The 21,764-nt window shown below is 48.6% G+C and overlaps 2 protein-coding genes across 2 annotated transcripts in view; one reads left to right on the top strand and one right to left on the bottom strand.

Moving 5' to 3' along the window:
- The window catches only part of RCL1 (RNA terminal phosphate cyclase like 1), a 28,137-nt gene extending 15,813 nt beyond the window's left edge, over nucleotides 1-12,324 (bottom strand). The window contains exons 1-5 of the mRNA XM_005155003.3: nucleotides 12,172-12,324; nucleotides 10,497-10,568; nucleotides 9,354-9,529; nucleotides 3,614-3,688; nucleotides 2,382-2,506 (exon numbers count right to left, since the gene is read on the bottom strand). Coding sequence (XP_005155060.1) covers nucleotides 2,382-2,506; nucleotides 3,614-3,688; nucleotides 9,354-9,529; nucleotides 10,497-10,568; nucleotides 12,172-12,307 — 584 coding nt within the window. The 5' untranslated portion in view covers nucleotides 12,308-12,324. The remainder of the gene's footprint in view (nucleotides 1-2,381; nucleotides 2,507-3,613; nucleotides 3,689-9,353; nucleotides 9,530-10,496; nucleotides 10,569-12,171) is intronic.
- On the top strand, nucleotides 12,322-20,291 carry LOC117437913 (sperm-associated antigen 4 protein-like). Its single transcript, XM_034072713.1, has 12 exons — nucleotides 12,322-12,518; nucleotides 15,310-15,389; nucleotides 15,837-15,918; nucleotides 16,116-16,165; nucleotides 16,530-16,591; nucleotides 16,781-16,812; nucleotides 17,093-17,189; nucleotides 17,394-17,463; nucleotides 17,992-18,092; nucleotides 18,394-18,561; nucleotides 18,973-19,062; nucleotides 19,530-20,291. Exons 1-12 carry the CDS (start codon nucleotides 12,322-12,324, stop codon nucleotides 19,689-19,691), a joined length of 1,191 nt encoding a protein of 396 aa, XP_033928604.1. The 3' UTR covers nucleotides 19,692-20,291.
- The last annotated feature ends 1,473 nt before the right edge of the window (nucleotides 20,292-21,764 follow it).

Here is a 21,764-nt window from a genome sequence, read left to right as displayed (position 1 = left end):
CTTGAAATAAGGTACACAGAAATGTGCAGAACAGTTTATTATGAGTAGTAAGCATCTATTCTTAAAATGCCCTTCAATAATTTAGAACTGCTGTTTTGTCAACCCATGCTTTCTTAAGATGGAAAAGATCCTGTGTCCTCTCCTCTACATATACTATTTAAAAGATGGTGATGGGAGAAGTTTCTCTGAATTAGAAGCAGAAACACAGGACTTGTGCTGCTATCAGAGACAAATGGGGTAGATGAAATTCAGTATTTTAAGAACAGAAAAAAAAAGTAATTTAAAAAAAAGCTAAAAACATCTTTCTTCTAACTATGTTGCAGTACTGTGAGGCTATTAAGTTCACTGGTGCTCTAGTCACTCAGCATCTGAAGGTAATGATTCCAAGAAAGAAGAAATTACCACCTTCCTGCTCACTTCAACCCACATCTGCTCAGTATGTGGAGATGAACTGCCTTTGTGCCCTTTCACTCAGATGTTGTTTCAGTGATATTCCCAACAGATCTTCAAACAAAGCACATTGTGCTCCATGTTCCATCTCAACTAAAATGCAGACTCATGCTCTGCACATTTAACCACCCACCTGCACATAGAAGCACACAGCAGTGCAGAGTGACACACTCTCAAACCTCCCAGCAAGCAGAAGGGAATTTTCTATTCTACAGATTTCTATTACATTTTCTTGTGGAACAGGTAAACAAAAAGATTTAAGATCTTAAGGGCAAAATAATAAATTCTTTAGGGCAAAATAAGCATAAATAATCAGAAAACTGAATATTCTGCAGAGTTGGTACATTCAGTATTTTGGATGACTATAAAAGGTTGCTGCAACACAAGCTCCCCAGCTGTGAAGATCTGCTCAGCTGAATCACGAACAAACAAAAACGTGCATAGAAAAGACCTAAGCACTTATCTTACCAGATGTTTTATTTTCTACTGGCTTCAAGACGACATAATGGCCAAACTTAAACAAGACTGCCTCTCACCAGGCTTGAAAGCAAATCATTAACCCTGAGGAAAGCTCAGGAAAATCTAGAAGTGTAGTATCAAAAAACTGTAGTTTGCAAACATCAATCAAATCTAGCGATACTGGCTCAGAATGATGCTGTGCTGCTTTCTATTAACACAGAATCATAGAATGGTTAAGGTGGGAAAGCACCTTAAGATCACCTAGTTCCAATGCCCCTGCCATGGGCAGGGACACCTCACACTAGACCAAGTCTAGTCACCCAAGACTCCGTTCAGCCTTACCTTGAATACTGCCAGGGATGGAGCATTTACCACTTCCTTGGGCAATCTGTTCCAGTGCCTCACCACCCTCACAGTGAAGAGCTTCTCCCTTATATCTAACCTAAACTTCCCCTAAACTTTAGTGCCCCAATGACACTAAAGCCATGATCATTGCTTCTCCCTTCACACAGAAGCTGAGGATAATACTTGCTACAGAGGTAGATAAAGACATAAAGAAATTACTTTCTTCATGGAAAGACTATGACAAGCACCACCAAAATCATGAGGAGCTGCCTCCTTTTTATTCTACAGCACATATACCCAGTAAAATTGCCAAACACATTCAAATGCTGCAGTTGGACACAAAGGTGAGTGTCCTGTTCTCCCACACAGTTATGGTGGTATGACATAAAGTAAAAGGAAGAATAGGCTGCAAGTCTGCATCTCTGGCAGGAAACCTACCCCATTCCTGCTTTCCTTTTGAGTCATCACAGCAAATTCACAATGGATACCATGTAAAAACCACGAGAAAAAAAACGCCAAACCCAAAATATTAACTAGATGTGCAGTTCTGTCTGCAAAAGTAAATGCTTCACAACAATATTTTGTGCCCTTATATTTGTGAAGTAGGACCTCTTCCATTTCCAGATCTAATGGTACTACTGAAAGTGAAGTGCTAACAAGCTTTTCACAACACAAAAAGCTCAGTTCATATGTGTGCAGTGAGGTATGAATTGAACTAAGATTTAAGCTCCCATCTAACATTCTGCAAGACTCATTAATAGCCAAGGTGTTCAATGCATAAGAAATGCATAAGAAATGCATAATGCATTTACACAAAAGAATCCTATTTTGCTGCTATGTAATGGAAAGTTATTTTAACTTTTTCTTGCTATTGAAAAGATTGGAAATAGTGCTGTTCAGTTTTAAATATATTTGTCTATTGATGCTTTTTGAACAGCAGCATTCTGAACACAGCAGTTTTGAGACACCTGAAATCTAGTTGTGTGATCATTCTGTGCAATGTCAGCCTGTTATCTGGATACATGCTCAGCAAAATGGCTGTATTTCTGTGACTTCAAGTTGCGAGACTCATGTTTTTGAGGAAAAATCATTTAAAAGAAGAAAAGCAAGTAAACAAAAAAGGATACGCAGTTCCTCTGATGCGCTTGATTTTGCCTGGGTCTGTAAATTGAATAGGCTGCAAAACTCTTCTCACTGGGCAAGCAAACACTATTTCTCCACCTCCTTTGGGAGGCATTCCTCTCCGGTTGATCTAGGAATGACAGAGGAAATAAAAGTTAGTAAAAAAAAAAGTGTAAAAAAAAAAGTTAGTAAAGAGCACAAAGAATTTACTTACATTCTAAAAAATTACAGCTTTTTTCACATACAATAAAATGTTACCAGTAGGAGTACTAGGTGAACACAGGCAAGTAAAAGACACCCTAAAGGCAGAAATGGATTTTCCACCAAACCTGTAAGCAAAAATTGGTTTATTTTTTCCTCCTCTCTCAAGTACAGTAGGGCATGGTTTCTCAATGGAAAATAAAACCAACCAAATAAAAACCCAGCATCTTTACCAGGAAGGCAACCTTGGCTTAAGATTGGTCTCTCAATAGAAAATCTGTACCTCACCACTGAAGACAGTCTACAAGTGTTTGATGCTCAATATGTATATAGGGGACAAGAATAAACTTATTCCCACACACAGGTCTTGCCAGACCAACTTTGTCCCATTGCCCCAGCCAGTGTCCATAGGGATGGGGATAGGACATGAATTTGGGGTGAGGGTGGGGGTCTGGGTTAGGGGGCTTATGGCCAGGCAGTGCTGAGGAGCTGGAAACTGACCCTGCTGCAGGGTCACTGGAGCAGAAGCTGATAATCCCAGAGTGATAACATGGAGTCCTGGGCCATGGGCAGGGTTGAGGGAGGCACCTGGGGTGGAGGCTCAGCAGAGACTAGTAGTGTGGCTAGAGCCTTCACACTTCACACAAAGTTAAGAACAGTATTCTTAACTTTGAAAGTTTATAGTTTCTTTTTTCCAACCTAAACCAAAACAAAATAACTATATTCTACATTCAGGTTTATTTGGCTTATGAAGAACCAAGAATGTTTCTCAGCTTGTAGAGATCTGAGACTAAGAAAAAGTCAGTGCTTTCTCCTTACCCTTTCTATCCATAGTCTTTGTGTCTCTGCTGCCATATCTTCAATCACTGTGTGGCTGGTATGCCTTCTACAATATGACAAGAACTAGAAGCAACTTTAGAAATGTGTGTAACTACAACTAGGGACAGATACCAGCAGCAAGCATATGGCCCTGTGAAGCACTGCAAAACTATCCTTTTAACATGTGCTAGAAAAAGAAAGGAATTAATTGTCTTACCTTGATTTCCAGACTTTTACCATCAATTCCAAACTTCTTCAGTAGGGGTAGAGCTGTTGCCTTAAGGACATCAACCTATATAACAAAGAAATAAGAAAGCAGACTCTTTATTGAAAGTTACGTAAGTCAGTAATTTAAAAATCACTGCCTTACAAGTTGCCTAACAAAGACAAGATTTCTCCATACTGGTATTTTATGGGAAGACATGAGAAAGAAACACAGAGCGCTTTGGCTACTCTGAAACTACCACAGTATCCCATTACTCAAAAAGCTGCTAGAACAAGATACTGGTAGATGGAATTTCCTATTCTGGATTTGTTCTCCGGCCTGATTTTTACTTCTATTATGGTTCACCTAAAAAGCTAATTTGTTTCTCTGAACATACTTATTGAAAAGAATTATATTCCTCTGTCATTGCTAAAATATTCTTACAGCTAAATAAATGATTGCAAAAACCTTTGCATTTTGGAGCAGGCCCTTGATTTAGCAGGAAAAATGTCATCCTTCTGTCAAGAACTTCTTTTTGTCAGTTTATGAGAAACAGAAGCTTCCAGTTAACTTCTCTTGAAATACGTAGAAGAATCTGAAGTGGATGACACATCCATGTATATCCTTTGATCCAAATGCTCACCAGATCCAGATCTAAGCAATATTTTCCGTACAACTGCTCCTCCTAATTGCTGGGTTAAGACAACACTGACAGCCATCATCTTCTCTCTGCTGAAACTTCAGTAGTATTGCCAAAAGTGACAAAAATGATTTAGCAGTGCAACAGCATAGGGAGTCACTGAAGACAAGCAGCATGGGAGAGACAGGACCAGGACAGCATGACCCAAGAGAAACTAAATTTGGGTGAAGGAAGACAGCAGCTGTGGAGGCAGGAAAAAAGCCTTAGACTTCTTCCCATGCCTTCAGCCAGAACCACAATTTGAGTTTCACTCTGTCTTTGCAAGCCACTGACATAGTAGCTCATACATCACCTACAAAGCTGTCAAAAACCTGTTAGAAACCTGTCCTGAGTAGCTACAAGCATATGCTGCAGTTCTCATTCGTGAAACCCTGCTGACCAACACACTTCCTTTCTTACAGAGAGGCATTTGGCAGTATTTTTAATGACAGTGTCAATATTCAAATATCTTCATAAAAAAACCTCTCTATATCAATTCTTTTCATATTTATGTATTTTATTCTTTTTACAACTAGGCTACTTTAATATGGCCTCTCAGCAGTATTCATTAATCATAAAAATTAGACTTTTAGAGCAAAAAACCCTGTGCACACAGACAGACACATGAATACCGCTGGCAAAATTTCCAAAAAGCTGATCTGGTTCACATTAAACTTACACAATATTCCTCCCTCTTTCTTATGTAACAAAATATACCAGTAAAAAAAAAAAAAAAAAAGAAAGCTTCAGTGTGTCAGCTAGGAACTGCCTTTCCCTCCTTCATTTCTGCTTTTCCAATTCTTTGGACTGAAGTCTGTATCTCTGGAGAAGTCATGCTGCATTAGTATTAGGAAGCTGGATTAATCTTGAGTCTGCTTTATCTGTCTCCAAAAATTTCAAGACTTGTCACAGCTTTAGGCCTCAGACAAATTCCAGGTATGATACTTATGAAGTAACAGACACATAATAAGAGACTGTCTCTATTCCAAATCTGCAGCCTTCTAAATAGAGAAGTATTTAAGAAGTGGAGATGGCTGGTCTGCATAGTAGACAAGTGGGAGGTCAGGCAGAAGTACTTCACTGGAAGACACAAGGAAATAAAAGAACTGAGACCTAAAACCGTATTCCCTACATTCAGCCATAAAATCATTCTCCAGCTCTCCTTGAAGGGCAGTTGGACTACACAACACCAAGTTGTACCAAAGCAAATGCACCAAACCACCAAAGACCTCACTACAAATACCAGCCACTTGCTAAGTCCCATAGACATTGCTTGTTCACAAACTACTGTAAATACAAACTTTGCTCCTTCTACAGATATCTACAATGAGTTAAAAAAAAAAGCCAGCATGAAAATAATTTCAGTTGAAAGACCCACGGAATAGCTGCATAAAAACTTCAACATTCGCAAACTCAAACATTAAGAACAATTATTGTAAAGCCAGGTTTATGCATCTGTCAGGATAACAGTATGTAGAGAAGGAAAGTTAACTAAGAGCTATTATTTGCACGCCACCTCCACTGCCTTCAGAAAGGTACTTCACAAAGACCTGCACATACATTTTACATGGAGAAACTGGAAACTGCCGCAACTCTTTACTCCAATCCCACCTGGCTGGTCCCACAAACTCTCCATGGTCAGGTATCATCAGCAGTGTTCTGGCTTGAGCAATAGCAGTCATTTTTTCTCCTTCTTGGTAGCTAGTGCAGTGCTGTGTTTTGACTTTCGGGCTGGGAATGGTTGCTGATAGCAAGTATGTTTTGAGTTACTGCTCAAATGTTTGGTTTGTCCAAGGACTTTCTGAGCCTCATGCTCTGCCAGGGAAGGAGGGGAGGAAGGAGAGACAAAACACCTGACCCAGGCTAGCCAAAGAGGTATTCCATACCATAGCACGTCATACCCAGGATGTGGGAGCGATGGGGGGGGGAGTGAGTTGATGAGCTGTGCAGTTTGGTTTTAAATCATGACAAGCAGTCACACAGAAAAACATAATGCAGACATAGCCTGCCAGTGAACAGTTCAGGCAGGTACTCAAAAGTCACATCTCCTACTGGCAAGCATGAGTCAAAGCAGAATCCCTCTCACTCATTTAGGATGTATCACTCACACACTGCTATCACCAAGGTCCAACCTGAGCAACACTCCTGAGCTTGTAGCAGGTGATCCTTGAATGTTAACCAGGAGTCTTGGGCCCCCCTGCCCTCTAGGGCTATATCCCATGGAACCTTGCTGAGCAGGTTCCTGAAGAGGCCAAAGTCTGCTCTCTTGAAGTCCAGGGCAGTGAGCTCACTGCACGCTCTTCTCACTGTCTTGAGGACCTCAAATTCAACCATCTCGTGATCACTGCATCCAAGACTTCCCTGGAGAGTCACATTTCCAATGAGCCCTTCCCTGTTGGTGAGCACGAGGTCAAGCAGGGCACCTCTCCTCGTCAGCTCCTTTATTGCTTGCAGGAGGAAGTTGTCTTCCACACAATCAAGAAACCTCCTGGATTGCTTGTGCCGGGCCGTACCGTCGCCCCAACAGATGTCAGGGTGGTTGAAGTCCCCCATGAGAACAAGGGCCTGCGAGTGTGAGGCTTTTCCTATTTGTCTGTAGAGTTCTTCATCCACAGGTTCCTCTTGATCAGGCGGTCTGTAACATATCCCCACAGTAATGTGTCCCGTCACTGATTTCCCCTTACTCCTGGCCCACAAACTTTCTGTTAACTGATCACCTGTCCCCAGACAGAGTTCCATACTCTCCAGCCTATCCCTAACATAAAGGGCAACTCCCCCTCCCCTCCTACTGGGCCTGTCTTTTCTAAAAAGCCTATAACCTTCCATTCCAACACTCCAGTCAAAGGAGCCATCCCACCATGTTTTGGTGATGCTTATTATATCATAGCCCCGTAGATGTGCCCACATCTCTAATTCCTCTTGTTTATTCCCCATGCTACGGGCATTTGTACAGAGGCATCTGATCCGAGCTCCAAATGAAGCCAGCTCAGTGGCTGGAGCGGCTAGAATATTACTACATTGCTCAGAGTATTTATTATAGGTGCTGGCAACTGACTGGGTGTGTTGGGATGGAATGATGCTCCCCTCCCCCAACACAACTAGTTTAAAGCATCCTTGACAAGTCTGGCAAGCCTCCCAGCAAAGCCACTCTTCCCTTTCTTTATCAGAGCAGTTCCACCAGCCCCCAGCAGGCCTGGCCTACAAATGTGGGCCCCATGTCCAAGACACCCAAACTCTTGACTATGACACCACCCTTTTAACCATTTATTAACCTGTCCAATCCTCCTTGCCTTTGGAAGGTCCTCCCGTGTCTTGGAGAACTGTCGAAAAGACTATCTGAGCTCCAGAACCCCTGACCACCTCTCCCAGAGCTCTGTAGTCCTTCTTTATACTCCTCAGGCTACTACTATCTATATCCCTAGCACCCACATGTATCACCAGAAGCAGGTAATAGCCCATGGGACTTACTAGAGCAGGCAGCCTCTCCGCAATATCCCTGATCCGTGCCCCAGGTAGGCAACACACCTCCCTTGCAACCGAGTCAGGCCGACAGATGAGCGCTTCTGTCCCTTTCAAGGCAGAGTCCCCTACTACTACAACCTGCTGCTTTTTCCTGGCGGCACCAGTAAATATCTTCTGTACCAGCGCACCAGCCGACTGTTTCTGATGCAAGTGCATTTCCTCATCAACCCCCTGCAGGACAGCAAAGCGGTTCTGGGTGGGTACAGCAGATTTAGGAAGAAGCCTCTTGCTTTTAATTGCTCTCTTCCTCCTTTTGTGGTTTTTTTTTGTTACTAATTCCCAGCTTCCCTGATCAACAGCTTCCTTCTTTCCTTCATGAGTTAGAGGGGAAGCTTGAGGCCCCTCTGCTGTTTGGTCCTGGAGCAAGCAGTCCTGCTTCCTCTCAGCTTCCCTGACATCTTGCAGCTTACTGACAACATCCCGTAGCTCGGCCACCTGCTGCAGGAGGACTTCCATCAGGGAGCAGCGAGCGCAACCCTGCCCATTCTGCACCTTTCCCTCACCAGACCAGTGCAGGCACTCTCTACACTCCAAGCTCTGCACTGCAGCCTCCCCACTTACCAGCTCTGTCTGGGTGCCTATGCTGGCCACCACCGGGGCGACCAGGGCAGAGCCCCCAGACCGGACCCTGGTCATATGGCAAGTGCTCACCATCCTGCTCACCTGCCTGCGCAAACTGCCCGCAAACTGCCTCGACCCGCTCTGTTCGCCCACTCTGTTCACCACGCTCCTGGTCGCCGTGCTCCCTGGGTAGATTTTTAACCACTCACAGCTGGTGCCACTCCTCCTGTCTCCGCCCTGGTGAGTCACCTCCTCGCGGTAGCTGAGCTCTTGAGCAAGTCCTGTCGAGGACTTGAGGCTCCCCCCTCAGTGGCTCTTGCTGTTCTGTGGTGAGGCTTCTGGATGCTGATCTCCCCCGGCTCTGCTCCAGTGTTACAGGCGTCCTTTCTCAAGCTACTCCCCTTAGCAGTTTCAAAGTAATTTGATCTACCACACCTTCTAGAGTTCTTCTAAAGAGTCAAAGTGATTACATATTTTTGCTATTGTAATTTTATAATTGTCATGTGATACCTGTTTCTAACAGAAAGAAGGCTTCACAGCAGCATGGTATAACCATGTCCAGCATCCAACAAAAGGGAAAAATTCCTGCCTTGTCACACCCAAATCTTAAGGACAATTTCCTCTTTTTACAGTAAATAAACATGTGGGGCAGGAAAAACAACCCATCTAATTTCTAACAGAACAGGAAAAGCAAACTAGTGGCATGGCCTCACACTGCATTTAAAGGGAGCTTCCACGGTAAAGGACAGAAGAGTATAGAACTAGAAGTCAAAAGCTGGATTACAAACTGCAGTGTGGAGGTGATGCAGAAAGGGAACAATTTAGCAGATGCTTGTTTGATACAGAGTTTGCTGGCAGATACAGTAGGCAGATGCACTGGAGAATTCTGTGTATGAGGGATGATAAAATGTATCATATTCTAAACATTTCTTCCTAATGTATATTTTTAAGGCAGAAATCCTTCTCTGTTACTTAAATTTTATTACATACCGAAGGATCTACTTGGTCATTTGTTACTCCCCTCAGGACAATCTTCAATGGATGCTTCATGAAGGGTGCCAAGCAGACCAGGCTTTCCAAATAGTAGCCAATACCACGAGTGGGGCTGCAGTCATGTTCCACTGAGCCACCATACAGAAGACCAGGCTGATAATACAGGGTAGTACCTGTGGAAGACACCAGGCGAGCAAAATAAATGAGAGCACTACCAGCATGCTTGCATTCACTACAGCATAAAGACAATTTGCAAAGATGTATACAAACAAATTGCAAACAGAAGAATTTATGACAGATGGTAGCACTTCCAGCAGGCTATTTCTGTCTGCAGTTAATAAACAGACCAATGTGTGTCTGTCTGTCTCACATGTCTTTTTTCCCTCATCTCCCCAAAACTCAAGGGTCTCTTAGCCATTTCCAAAATGCTGATACAAGCAGGTATTATTCCCCACAGCAGCTAAATATTCACCAGACTATCAAGTCATCATGGTCTCAGCATATCTGGTGGTAGTTCATCTGCTTTACTGACTAACCACAATCCTTAAAATCCTTACCAAAAAAACCCACAAAAAACAAAATCACAAAGAAACAAAAAGACCCCCCACAACACAAAACCCAATCAACTAACCAACCAGCCCATCAACCCAGAAAAGGACTAGAACCAGATGAGATTTTTATGTGGGATGCTTCTCACTCAAATCAACCCCTTTTCTGAGTATGCCTAGGCAAACAGTCTTGCTTCAAAGTTTACCTTTCTAGAAGTCAAATACTGCCTTCTACAAAAATCTGTTCTGGTTCAGAGAGACCTTCTGCCACTACAGAATCATGCATACCAAATAAAGTATTAATTTTTGTTCTTAGTCAATACAGTTTTTTTAACTCTGCGTTTTCATAGAATTATAGAATAGTTAGGGTTGGAAAGGACCTTAAGATCATCTAGTTCCAAACCCCCTGCCATGGGCAGGGAGCACTGCTCTTCCTGGATGCAACCAATCAATAAACAACTTCTCAGCTTGGTTATTTCTGATCTTTTCAGTTAGTGACATCGGAACACCTACCTCTGCCAAGCTGAAACTTTAACTGCAGGAACTGATAAAAGGCCAGAAGACCAGAAGAGCTAAAGACTACAGATCTCACCTGTCTGGTTTATTTCAATCCGAGAACCATTGGTCACTTTGTCAATCAGGCGAATAAAACTGGCTTCAAAATCTAAGGAGTAGAACAAAGACATTTTAGAGTGCCTTAAACTTATTCCTGGGAAAACAATAAGAAACTTCAACACAACACTTATATATTTTCCCTTCCCTGCTTTTTGTGACAGTAGGGCTACCCTCACTCTCAACCTGCTATGGTATAATTCTACCACATGTGAAAAGGCAATTAGCTGTAATATCAGACATGTTAATTTGAGCTTCCATGCTCATAGGCATCTCAAATCAACTGGAGCGCCCCTAGATGTGACACTCCTCTACCCAGAATGCAATGAGTGATACAAGCTGACAATTTTGACCACAGACCTACCTGCAGAAACTAGTTTTTTAGTATTTGCATAATACGATTGAGGGCCCGGTCACACAATGCTGGTTCTTCTCTCTGTCAGGATAATTTCTAAACCCAAAGTTTATATGACAGTGCTGAGATCTCTTCTAGCACAAGACTGCCTCCTTGTGAATACATCTCTCTCTTTTGGCAACCAAACCTGTATTAGAGTTTTCATTGCAGACATTCCAGTCACGAAAAGCAGAGAGAACTGCATGCTGAATCATCAACACAGGTCAGGGCCTGTTATTATTCTTCTGTTAGAGTTACAGTTTACACTTTAACCCATATATGAAAAAAGGCAATTCAAACACGTTTTTTTAAAAAAAACACATGGCAAACCCTATAACTTTTAAAGCCATCAAACTTCCCATGGTAATAATAAATACTTTGGGTCATGGCAAATGTTAGAGAAAGCACACACGAATGTTTTGAAAGTAAGAATTCCTATGTATGAACGGAAGCCTCCTCAAGAAGCAGAGTAGTATTTATGCTCGTCCTTGTGATTTTGTATCTTGCCCAAAAAATAACTGAGCTTCACAATGATGTTTCTTCCTCAACCTCTATGCTACTGTCTCCTTACTTCAGTTTAACGAGCACATTTGCTCTGGGGTGCCAAAGGTCCTGTGTGGGAAAGAAGAAGGTACTCCCTACACAAGGTTTCCCTCGAAGGGTCCAGAGTGTCAGCAACTTTCAAAAATAAGAACTAAATGAATTTCACATGTTTCACCTTTACTGCTGTATCGCCAAACACCAGTTAAAAATTGAAGCATAAAACCAGATCCACTTAAACTGTGGGAACTTGGGCTCACAAGGAGGGATGTGGAGCTTGACGCTGGGCAAGTAACTTAAAGTGACAGCCGAAGAGCCAGCAGTGCCTGCACCTTTGAAGAACCCAGCCGTACAGCGAGCGGGCCTCGCATCATGCCGAAGAAGACAGATGGCCCTGGGTGAAGGCACGGCCGCGGGCCCGCCGCCGCAGGTTTGTCTCTACGCAGTACACCGGCTTCCCTCGACACACGGCGAGGGCCGCCCCACTCCTGGCCTCGGCCATTTCCATACCCCGCGCCTCACCCCAAACGCAGACCCGATACCCACGAGGACAGCCTAGGGTGACACGGCGCCTGCGACTCGCGGCGCGCGCCGGGAGCGCAGCCCGTCCGGAGGAGACACCGGCACCTCCGACACCTCGGTGTTTCCCGCAGTGAGGTGCCAGGGCCGCCCGCAGCCGCCCCCGACCTCTCCCCTGGCGTCCGCCGGGGTCCCCGCTCACCGCGGAGCCCAGGGTCCTCCTCCTTGGCGCGGATCTTGCGAATCTTAATGGGCCGCCCGCTGAGCGTGGCCAGCACCAGGCGCTGCCGCAGGAAGTTGCAGCCCGCGTAGCTGAGGCACTGCGTCTCGGCCGCCATGCCGCAAACACGCGATGGCGCGCAGGAAGTGCGCAAGAAAACACTGCGGTCAAAGGGCGCCGTTACGGCCGTTATGGGGCGGTGCTGGAGGAGGCGGGGCGAGGTGCGGGGCAGGACCGGAGCAGAGGCCACTGTCACCGTTATTCGCGTCAGCAGGGGCGGTGCTGCTGGTGGCACTCATCCCAACAGCGAGCGGGCCGATCCCGGAAAGGTGAGTCGGTTGATAGCAGGGAGGTAGCTATTGCCTCTGCTCTTGTTTCTGCTCCCCATACCTTCATAGTTTTAACCGAAGATTAAAACGTTTAAAAGCATCGATGTCTGACTAACCGGAGCCGGTCCAGCGGCGGCACCCCCAGTCCTCGCTGAGGCGCGAGACCGACAATGTGGCGGCTCCGTGATCGCTGTATCGCGGAGTGTGACGGGGCGGATGAGCTGGGGGCCTCCAGCACCACAGCGGGTTAGTTTCTGGGAGGGGGTTCCTTCAGACACCCTTTTCGGGAATGGGCGGGATCTCCAGCCTTGACGTCAGCCGGTTTGACAGCCTTTATGGCAGTGGCACAGCCTTGGGTCCTTTGAGAGAGACTGAGTGAAGCTTCCAGTCTGTATTTTCTGAAAAACGTGGTTTATAGCAGGGATGTTAATGACAGTTTATGGAGTTCTGGAAGGGTTTGGGTTGGAAAGGGCATTAAAGATCATCATATTCCAACCCCCCTGCCACCCACCTTCCACTTGACCAGATTGCTCAAAGCCCCATCCAGCCTGTCCTTAACCACTGCTAAGGGTGGGACAGACACAGCTTCACTGGGCAACATGTGCCAGTGCTTCACCACCCTTACAATAAAGAAATTCTTCCTAATATCTAACCTAAATCTCCCTTCTTTCGGTTGAAAACCATCTTCTCTTGTCCTGTCTCTAGAGACCCTTGTAAATGTCCCTCCCAAACTTTCTTGTAGGCCCCTTTAGGTATTGGAAGGCTACCCCAGAGCCTTCTCTCTCCAGGCTGAACAAGCCTGACTCTCTCATCTTGTCTCCATAGCAGGGGTGCCCCAGCCCTCTGATCATCTTCTTGGACTCCTCTAGACTCACTTGAGCAGGTCCACGTACCTCTTGTGTTGGGGGCCCCAGAGCTGGATGTGGCACTGCAAGGTGGAGTCTCACGAGAGCAGAGTAGAGGGGCAGGATCACCTCCCTCAACCTGCTGCTCATACTCCTTTTGATGTGGCCCAGCGTATGGTTGCTGTTTGGGTTGCGAATGGACACTTCGGGGTCATTTTGAGCTTCTTGTCAACAAACACCCCCAAGTCTTTCCCCTCAGGGCTTGTTCTCAATCCAGTCTCTGCCCAGCCCGTAGTTGTGCCTGGGAGGATTGCCCCAACCCTGGTGCAGGACCTTGAGCGTGGCTTTGTTGAACTTCATGAGGTTTGCACTGTCCCACCTCTCCAGCCTGTCCATGTCCGTCTGGATGACATCCCTTCCCTCTTGTGTCAGCCCCACCACACAGCTTGGTGTAATAGGCAGAATTGCTAAGGGCACATCAATACCACTCTCCATTATCATCAGCAAAGATGTTGAACAGGATTGGTCCCAACACTGACCACTGAGGGACACGACCCATTACTGGTCTCCAGTTGGACATGGAGCCATTGACCTCAACTGTCTTTGTGCAGCCATCCAGCCAATTCCTTATCCAGTGAGCAGTCAATCCATGAAATCTGTGCCTCTCTAAATTGGAGATGTATGGATTCACAGGAATTGGCTGGCTCACGCCAGAGGAGTCACTGGGGTGCATGGGCTATCCCATATGGAGTCATTGCGGTGTCCTGGGTGCTCAGGCCTCTCGCTGAGGATGGAAGCAAGCAGCAGCACCTTGGAACATTCCTGGGGCTCCTTTGGTGAACGGAGCTCTCCATGACAATGTGGAGACAGAGGGACAAAGGAAGCCAAAGCCCCATGCGGCCCATCCCCAGCCTGGTGTCACGCAGAGGCAGCACCCCTTTGCTTCCCCATGGGAACCTTCAGCTGACAGGGTTGACCAAAGACCGAGGCTTTATTTCAAAGCATGACCTCACATGGAATGGAGCCAAGTCAGTTTGGCTTGGCTGCCCCAGCTCTTGCCCACCCACACAGCCTACTCAATGGGGAACACCCAGAGAGAAACTGAGCAAGCCTTGAGCTCTGCAGGCACAGGTCAGCACCAGAGAAACACTGGTGTATTTTTGGCACTGGCTAGTCACAAATGTAAGCCAGAGTGCTAAGTGGGCAGCGAGGTGTATCCCTTCCCTTTGCTCACCTGTGATGTCACAGTCACGGCTGCACATCATGTGGAGCCAGGAACCTGTGAAGTCAAGGTGACTCCTACACCACTTGGGCCACCACCTCTTGCCTGGTAGGAGTTTGCTGTGTCCTGGTGGCTGTGTGCCCGTGTCTGGCATTCTCCTCCTGGCAGCTGTTTTGGGGTTCTTGCCCAAGTGCCCTCCCCCAGCCAGGCATCACTCCTGCTTCAGAAGCAGGACAGACAGGCTTGCAGGGGAGCTTCCTTTGTCCCCAAGATGAGAAAGGCTTCTCCAAGAGGGCAGCGCACAGCCAGTAGCAGCAGGGACAGACGTGCAGCTGGGCCCACTCAGGTCCTCAGGAACAGGTACAAGGTTTCTCCAAGGACCATCAGCTGCAGGGTCAGGCCCCCAAGAGCTAAAGCAGGGTCTGGGGGGACACGATGGAGGAGCTGGCGAGCACGGTGGGCAGCACAACTGTCCCAGGGAGTGGGAAACCCACTGTTAGTGGGGAAGAGGCTCAACTGAAAGCCCCTCTTGTCCCTGGGGCCAAGCCCCAGGTTCCTGTTGGAGGGCTCTGGCTGTGGAGCTGCAGAGGCCCTGGGAGGAAGAGGGGGCTTTGGCGGAGGGCAGCTGCTCCCCTCTGCCCATAGGCCTGTCTTGTGGCCAGGGCCTTGGCTCATGCGGCAAGAAGGCAGTGCCAAACAGTGTCCTGCCCTTTCCCTCCCACAGGTGCCCCTCTTCTCAGGAGGACCAAGGGACCAGCTGCAAAGAGCCAGCATGCTGCGGCTGCAGTGCTGCAGCCACAGAGCGTAAGTTCAGTGCTGCCTTTCACCCCATGGTTGCACCAGGCCTGCCTGGCTCATCTGGGAACAGCCCTCAATACCCAGTATCATCCTGCCCCAGGAGCGGCCTGGGACCATTTTGCCTTTGTGACCATGACGGAGCTGGCCATCATGTCTGTAATAACCACGGGGCTACCATAATAACCACGGGACACCCCTGTGGGGTAGAGATACAGAGCCCGAAGCCTCATGCACAGTCCTGCCCCATCCTTGCTGTCAGTGCCCTGCCTGCAAGGGGATCCTGCCGGGTCTCTGTTGAGAAACAAGCAACACCCTCCAGGGCATAAGCCTGCCCTGTCCCACAGGGAGGAAGTGTGCAGGACCAGCACGCACCTCCTCTCAGGGGGTCGGCCATACCCCAGACAGGGTTCCTCAAGAAAGCTTCTCAGGCTTTTCTCCCATTTCTTTGCCCAGGGCTGGTATTCAGCTTTGCTTACAGAATGGCAAAGGCTGTGATCTTCCTTTGGAGAAACATCAGAAAAGGCATCTCCATCCTGTGAGTACAAGTGTCTGTTACTGACATGGAGCTCGGGGGTGCCAGAGGGTCAGGGTGATCAGATGGGAATCTGGTGGTGCTCCCCACCAGGAGAACCCCTGGTTCCCCTGCAAATTGTTGTTCAGCTCATAAGAGAAATTCCTCTGGGCAGGGCTCTGCCTTGAGCACTGCTAACCCCAGGACTCTCTCTGTTTCAGGAACGAGAGGCTGTTCATGATCTTCTGCTTGATGAGCCTCACTGCTCTTGGTTAGTATTTACCTGCTGCCAATGGAGGCTCAGAGGAGTGAGGTGTGAGCCTCAGCATGAGGCAGAGGCAGTGAGGACCTGTGTGGTCCGTACAGCATCTCACTTTTGTGGATCTGGGAGGTCACAAGGTGCTTCGCTGCATGCAGATGAAATGGGGCATAGCAGTGGGGTGCAAAGCCTGGAAGCAGGGCTGTGCAGCACCCCGAGGCCCAGGGCAAGAGTCCCTGCTTGGATCTACCTCCCCTCCTGCACCCCTTTGTGGTATCCTCAGCCAACCTCTTGCCACACTGGTGTGGGAGGAGACTGTGTCACTACGGGGATCTTTAGAAACAGCAATAAAATTACTCTCTCGGTGATGTTACAGCTGGTGCCTGGTGCGGGACCTCGCTGCTCCTTTGGCAGTTGTTTGGAAAGAATGCGCCACAGGTCAGTGGGACAGGAAAGTCCTGCCAGGGAGCACTGCAGGCGATGGGTGGGTGGGTGAATCGCCCAGTCCTCTGGTGCCAGGCAGTGACCCAAAGCAGCAGCAGCAGCTTCTGCTGTGCCTTCCTAGAGCTGCTAGCTCGGGGAAGCCCCAGCTGCTGTGGGACTCCAACAAGAGCCTTTCCCTTCCAGAGGCAGCCTGCACCTGACCTGAGTTCACTGTGGTAAGAGCCCTCTCCTCTCCGCAGCCCTGCAGCACGTTTGATGGGGTTAGCACGGGCAGATGAGCCTGTGCTATTTGCTTTCACTTGCACAGCACCCAGAGCTCATGTCTTCTGCTCTTGTCTGGGCCTTTTGCTAAACCTGGAGGGGGAAGGAAGTGCTTGTGTAAACCAGGGAAAGAAAAGGGTCTCGAGCATCACTGTCTGTGCTGCTCCTGGGCTTGGAGGTTCCTCACATTGGTGGGCAGTGATCTGACAAGATGCAATTTCCTGGTGACTGCAGCAACACACCTGATGTGTGGAAAGGACAAGCTGGAGAGCTGCAGCAGCTGAGGGATGAGGTGAAACGTCTGGCTGCAGAAATCCGCTCTATAAAGAAGGTGATCCTGCATTCTGGAAAGAGGGCTGGGCAGGAAAAGGCCACCAGCCAGCCCAGGAAGGACCTGGTGCAGGGGGCCCTGCTTGTCCCAGCCTCCACACCCCTCCCTTGCCAGTAGCTGCAAGTTGAGCTCTAGCGCTGTAGAGGCCTTCCTCGTGGACAGCTCTGACGTGGTTGCTTTCCTGTTGCTTGGTGTCTTCCCCAGGAAGCTCAGCAAATGAGAGAGGTGATGTCTGACCCCATGGAGGTGCCTGACTGGACTCTCAAAAGCACAGGTATGGGCAGCCGTTGGGTCCAGGCAGTTCTTGTGCTGGGCTCGTGCTTGGCGTTCCTGAAATCAGGCAATGCTACAGACACTGCTCTCCGAGGTAGAGGGAGGTGGGACAAAACCACGGGGCCCATGAGTATGATGTAGCAGTCTGGCTCCCTTAGGCTCAGCCCAGCCCTGCTGCCAGAGCCCTCCCTGCTGCCTTGGCCATGCCCGATGGCATTTCTGCCCTTTCCCACTCCGTGGAGCTTTCCTGCAGAATAAAAGCATGTGGCTGCATCACCCTCTGCTGTCCACACAGCAGGACCTTGCTTGGGTTTGCTGCCCTTGCCGTGGAGGCTCACTGTCCCCCAGCACCCACAGATCTTCTCTTTGTGCGCCTGGGAGAGAGATGCCATCACCAGGTGCAGGGATCCCTTGCGTTTCCCGGGGCACCTCCAAGTATCCATTGCGGCATGATTTAGCAGTCACCTGCAGCTACCAGGTCCTTTGCACCTGGAGCCAGTTGCAGTCAGCTGCTCTCTTCTGCCCTCAGGGACTGCCATCGACCTGCAGAGTTCATCCAGCACCTCTGCATGGCTCAGAAGGGTGTTTTGGTTCCTGTTTAGTGAACCCTTTGAAGAAACCTTTGTGCAGGTACAGTAGCAGAAACTGTCAGTGCTGCTTCTCTTGCCTCTCTGGATCAAGTTGGGGCCAAGCCCTGGGTCATCTACTGTCTGGCCGGGGGTCTTGCTCAGGTCCAGGGCAAGGATCTGGTGCCTGACACCTGAGGTCCCACACGGGGCTTGGCTCCCTGGATAAAGCAGATGCTTCTGCCTGCTTCCCAGCACACCATGCACCTGCAGCAGAAGCACAGCCCCGGGCACAGTGCTGCCTGTGCTTCTGCAAGCAGGGGAGCGAAGCCCTCACATTCACTTCTCTCGCCCTCTGCTTTTAGCCTGATGCTTCCCCAGGGTACTGCTGGCCTATGCAACAGTCTCAGAGCGAAGTGCTAATCCGACTGCCCACAGAACTACAACCAACAGCCATCACCTTACAGTACTACTCAAAGATAGCCACTCCACTGGCAACTGTCCGTAGTGCACCCAAGGATTTCACTGTCTCTGTAAGTCTGTGCTGGGCTCTGGGCTGGGACGTGACCACAGGTAAAGCTGTAACCAGGACCTGCTGCTCCCTGCGCATCTGCAGAGATGTGTGTGTGCTCCCAAGCACTGCCCTTTCTAGAGGGGACATTTCACAGACTTGCTCAGCACGTTTTGGCCCAGCACCTCCAGGGCCTGGAGGAGGAGACACAACCCCGTGGGTCTCCCTCTGTGGCAGACTGTGCCAGAGGTGCAGGAGTGTTGTGCAGATGGCTTAGTGTGAGGTGTCCCTGCCCATTGCAGGGGGGTTGGAACTAGATGATCTTGAGGTCCTTTCCAGCCCTAGCTATTCTATGATTCTATGATCACTGGCCCAGATCTGGCATGAGCATTTGCTTGAGCCTGACCTGCTCTCCTGTGCATTTGTCTCCAAGGGACTGGATGAGGAAGGCCATGGCGAAACTCTGCTGGGGTCATTCCTCTACAGCATGCAGATAGAGCCAACTCAGACCTTCCCTCTGCAGGTACAGTGGGTGCGCATGGGCAAGAGGCCAGGGCAGAAACACCAGTTTGCCAGCAAGTCGCTTGCAGGCAGAGAGTGGACAGGCCCTAGCACGACAGGGGCCTGAGCCCTGCGGTGCCCAGAGCTGCCTGTTGGCACCTGCAGGGCAGTCAGTGGCGAGGAAGATGCTCAGCACCGTGCTCCGGCAGCAGGGCTCTCCCCTGGTCCTGCTTCCTGGCACAGGTGACCCTCAGGTCCCCATAGCTGCCCACCACATTCTCTCTTGAGGTTAGCTGTTTGCTCTGCAGGGGCACAGGAATCCTTTGCCTCCTGGGTGGGAGAAGGGAAGGGGGGAGAAGCTGCTTCCTCAGCCAGAGCAGGAGCTGGTCCCAGAGCAGGGGTCTGGCTGGCAGAGGAAGACATGTGGAGCCTGCTCTCACTGTTTGCATCCCAGCAGTGACACTGCTTTTTCCTGTGGTTTCTTTGCAGAATGGCATCTCCAGAGCCTTTCGACTTCTGAAACTCAGCATACAGAACAACTGGGGTAGACCAGGATACACCTGCATTTATCGAGTGCAGGTGCATGGGAAGATGGTGCAGACAAATGCCATCAACAAGACAGATGTGGAGACTACCTTCAACAAGAATTAAAGAGGAAAATAGACCAGAGGAATCTGTTCCTCCAGACTTAGAGCAACCTGTTTGTCTGGTGCAGAGCAATGTCACTTCAGTGTCCCTCTCAGAGTAGCCAACTTATTTCTGCCTTTTGCAGGCTGAGGCTTTCCTCAGCCTTTCCTTTTTCTCTCTACCACACAGTGTTTCCTAACCAAAGGAGACATCTCCATTTGTTGGAAGCAGATGCGCTTTCACAGCCTCTCTTTGCCCATGTTCCATGTTGAAAACTTTTGGCACTTGCCAAGGTCTGCTCCCCATCTTTTCCCAGAGGCTCCCTCAGCAGTCCTATCACAGCCAGTGCTGGTACAGGGATACGCTGTACACCAGTACAGCAGGCAGGGGTGTGTAGAGGAGCAGAGATGCCTGGGCATGAACAGGCAACAAGACTAAGCTGGCCTGTATCAGCACTAGTGTGGCCAGCAGGGCCAGGGCAGTGATCATCCCCCTGTACTAAGCACTGGTGGGCCCGGACCTCATATCACAGAATCCTAAGGGTTGGAGGGGACCTCAAAAGATCATCTAGTCCAACCCCCCTGCAAGAGCAGGGTAACCTAGAGTACATCACACAGGAGCTTGTCCAGGTGGGCCTTGAATATCTCCAACGCAGGAGACTCCACAACCTCCCTGGGCAACCTGTTCCAGTGCTCTCTCACTCTTACAGTAAAGAAGTTCTTCCTGATGTTCACATGGAACCTCCTATGCTCCAGTTTACATCCATTGCCCCTTATCCTGTCACTGGACATCAATGAAAAAAGGCTAGCTCCATCATCCTGACATCCACCCTTTACATATTTGTAAACATTGATGAGGTCACCCCTCAGTCTCTTCCAAGCTAAAGAGACCCAGCTCCCTCAGCCTCTCCTCATAAGGCAGGTGTTCCACTCCCTTCATCATCTTTGTGGCTCTGTGCTGGACTCTTTCAAGCAATTCCCTGTCCTTCTTGAACTGAGGGCCCCAGAACTGAACGCAAGATTCCAGATGTGGCCTCACCAAGGCAGAGTAGAGGGGGAGGAGAACCTCTCTTGCCCTACTAACCACACCCTTTCTAATGCACCCTAGGATGCCATTTGCCTTCTTGGCCACAAGGGCACATTGCTGGCTCATGGTCATCCTCCTGTCCACCAGGACCCCCAGGTCCCTTTCCCTTTCACTCCTTTCCAGCAGGTCAACCCCCAACCTGTACTGGTACATGGGGTTGTTCTTCTCCAGACGCAAGACTCTACACTTGCCCTTGTTGAATTTCATCAAGTTTCTCCCTGCCCAACTCTCCAGCCTGTCCAGGTCTCGCTGAATGGCAACACAGCCTTCTGGTATGTCAGCCACTCCTGCCAGTTTAGTGTCATCAGCGAACTTGCTGAGGGTACACTCAGTTCCCTCATCCAGGTCGTTGATGAAAATATTAAACAGCACTGGTCCCACCACCGACCCCTGAGGGACTCCACTGCTCACAGACCTCCAGCTAGATTCTGCCCCATTGACCACAACTCTCTGCCTTCTTCCTTTCAACCAGTTCTTGATCCACTTCACTACCTGATCATCAAGCCCACACTTCCTTAGCTTATCTATGAGAATGCTGTGGAAGACAGTATCAAATGCCTTACTGTGCTCAGTTCTGGGCCCCTCACTACAAGAGAGACATTAAGGTGCTGGAGCAGGTTCGGAGAAGGGCAATGAAGCTGATGAATGGTCTGGAGAATACAAGTCTTATGGCTGAGGGAACTGGGGTTTATCCTGGAGAAAATGCGGCTTGGGGGGACCTTATCACTCTGTACAACAACCTGAAAGGAGGTTCTAGTGAGGTGGGTGTCGGACTCTTCTCCCAATTTACAAGTGACCAGACAAGAAGAAATTGCCTCAAGTTGCACCAGGGAAGGTTTAAACTGAGTATTAGGAAAAAAGTCTTCTCCAAAAGGGCTGTCAAGCATTGGAACTGGCTGCCCAGGGAAGGGTTCAGTCATCATCCCTGTAGGTATATAAGACGTGTAGATGTGGTGTTAGTGAGATTGTTTAGTGGTAGACTTGGTAGTCCTAAATTAAAGATTGGTCTCA

This window comes from Melopsittacus undulatus, chromosome Z (genome assembly GCF_012275295.1).
Source record: "Melopsittacus undulatus isolate bMelUnd1 chromosome Z, bMelUnd1.mat.Z, whole genome shotgun sequence".
In the NCBI taxonomy this organism is placed as follows: Eukaryota; Metazoa; Chordata; class Aves; order Psittaciformes; family Psittaculidae; genus Melopsittacus; species Melopsittacus undulatus.
This window is presented reverse-complemented; position numbering and strand designations above follow the sequence as displayed.

What these genes read in the sequence shown, in the direction of transcription:
- LOC117437913 (XM_034072713.1), top strand. Translation starts at nt 12,322, where the DNA reads ATGGCGCGCAGGAAGTGCGCAAGAAAACACTGCGGTCAAAGGGCGCCG. An exon ending in AAATCCGCTCTATAAAGAAG is followed by an intron (nt 17,190 to 17,393) that starts GTGATCCTGCAT and finishes TGTCTTCCCCAG; the next exon opens with GAAGCTCAGCAAATGAGAGA. An exon ending in TTGAAGAAACCTTTGTGCAG is followed by an intron (nt 18,093 to 18,393) that starts GTACAGTAGCAG and finishes CTCTGCTTTTAG; the next exon opens with CCTGATGCTTCCCCAGGGTA.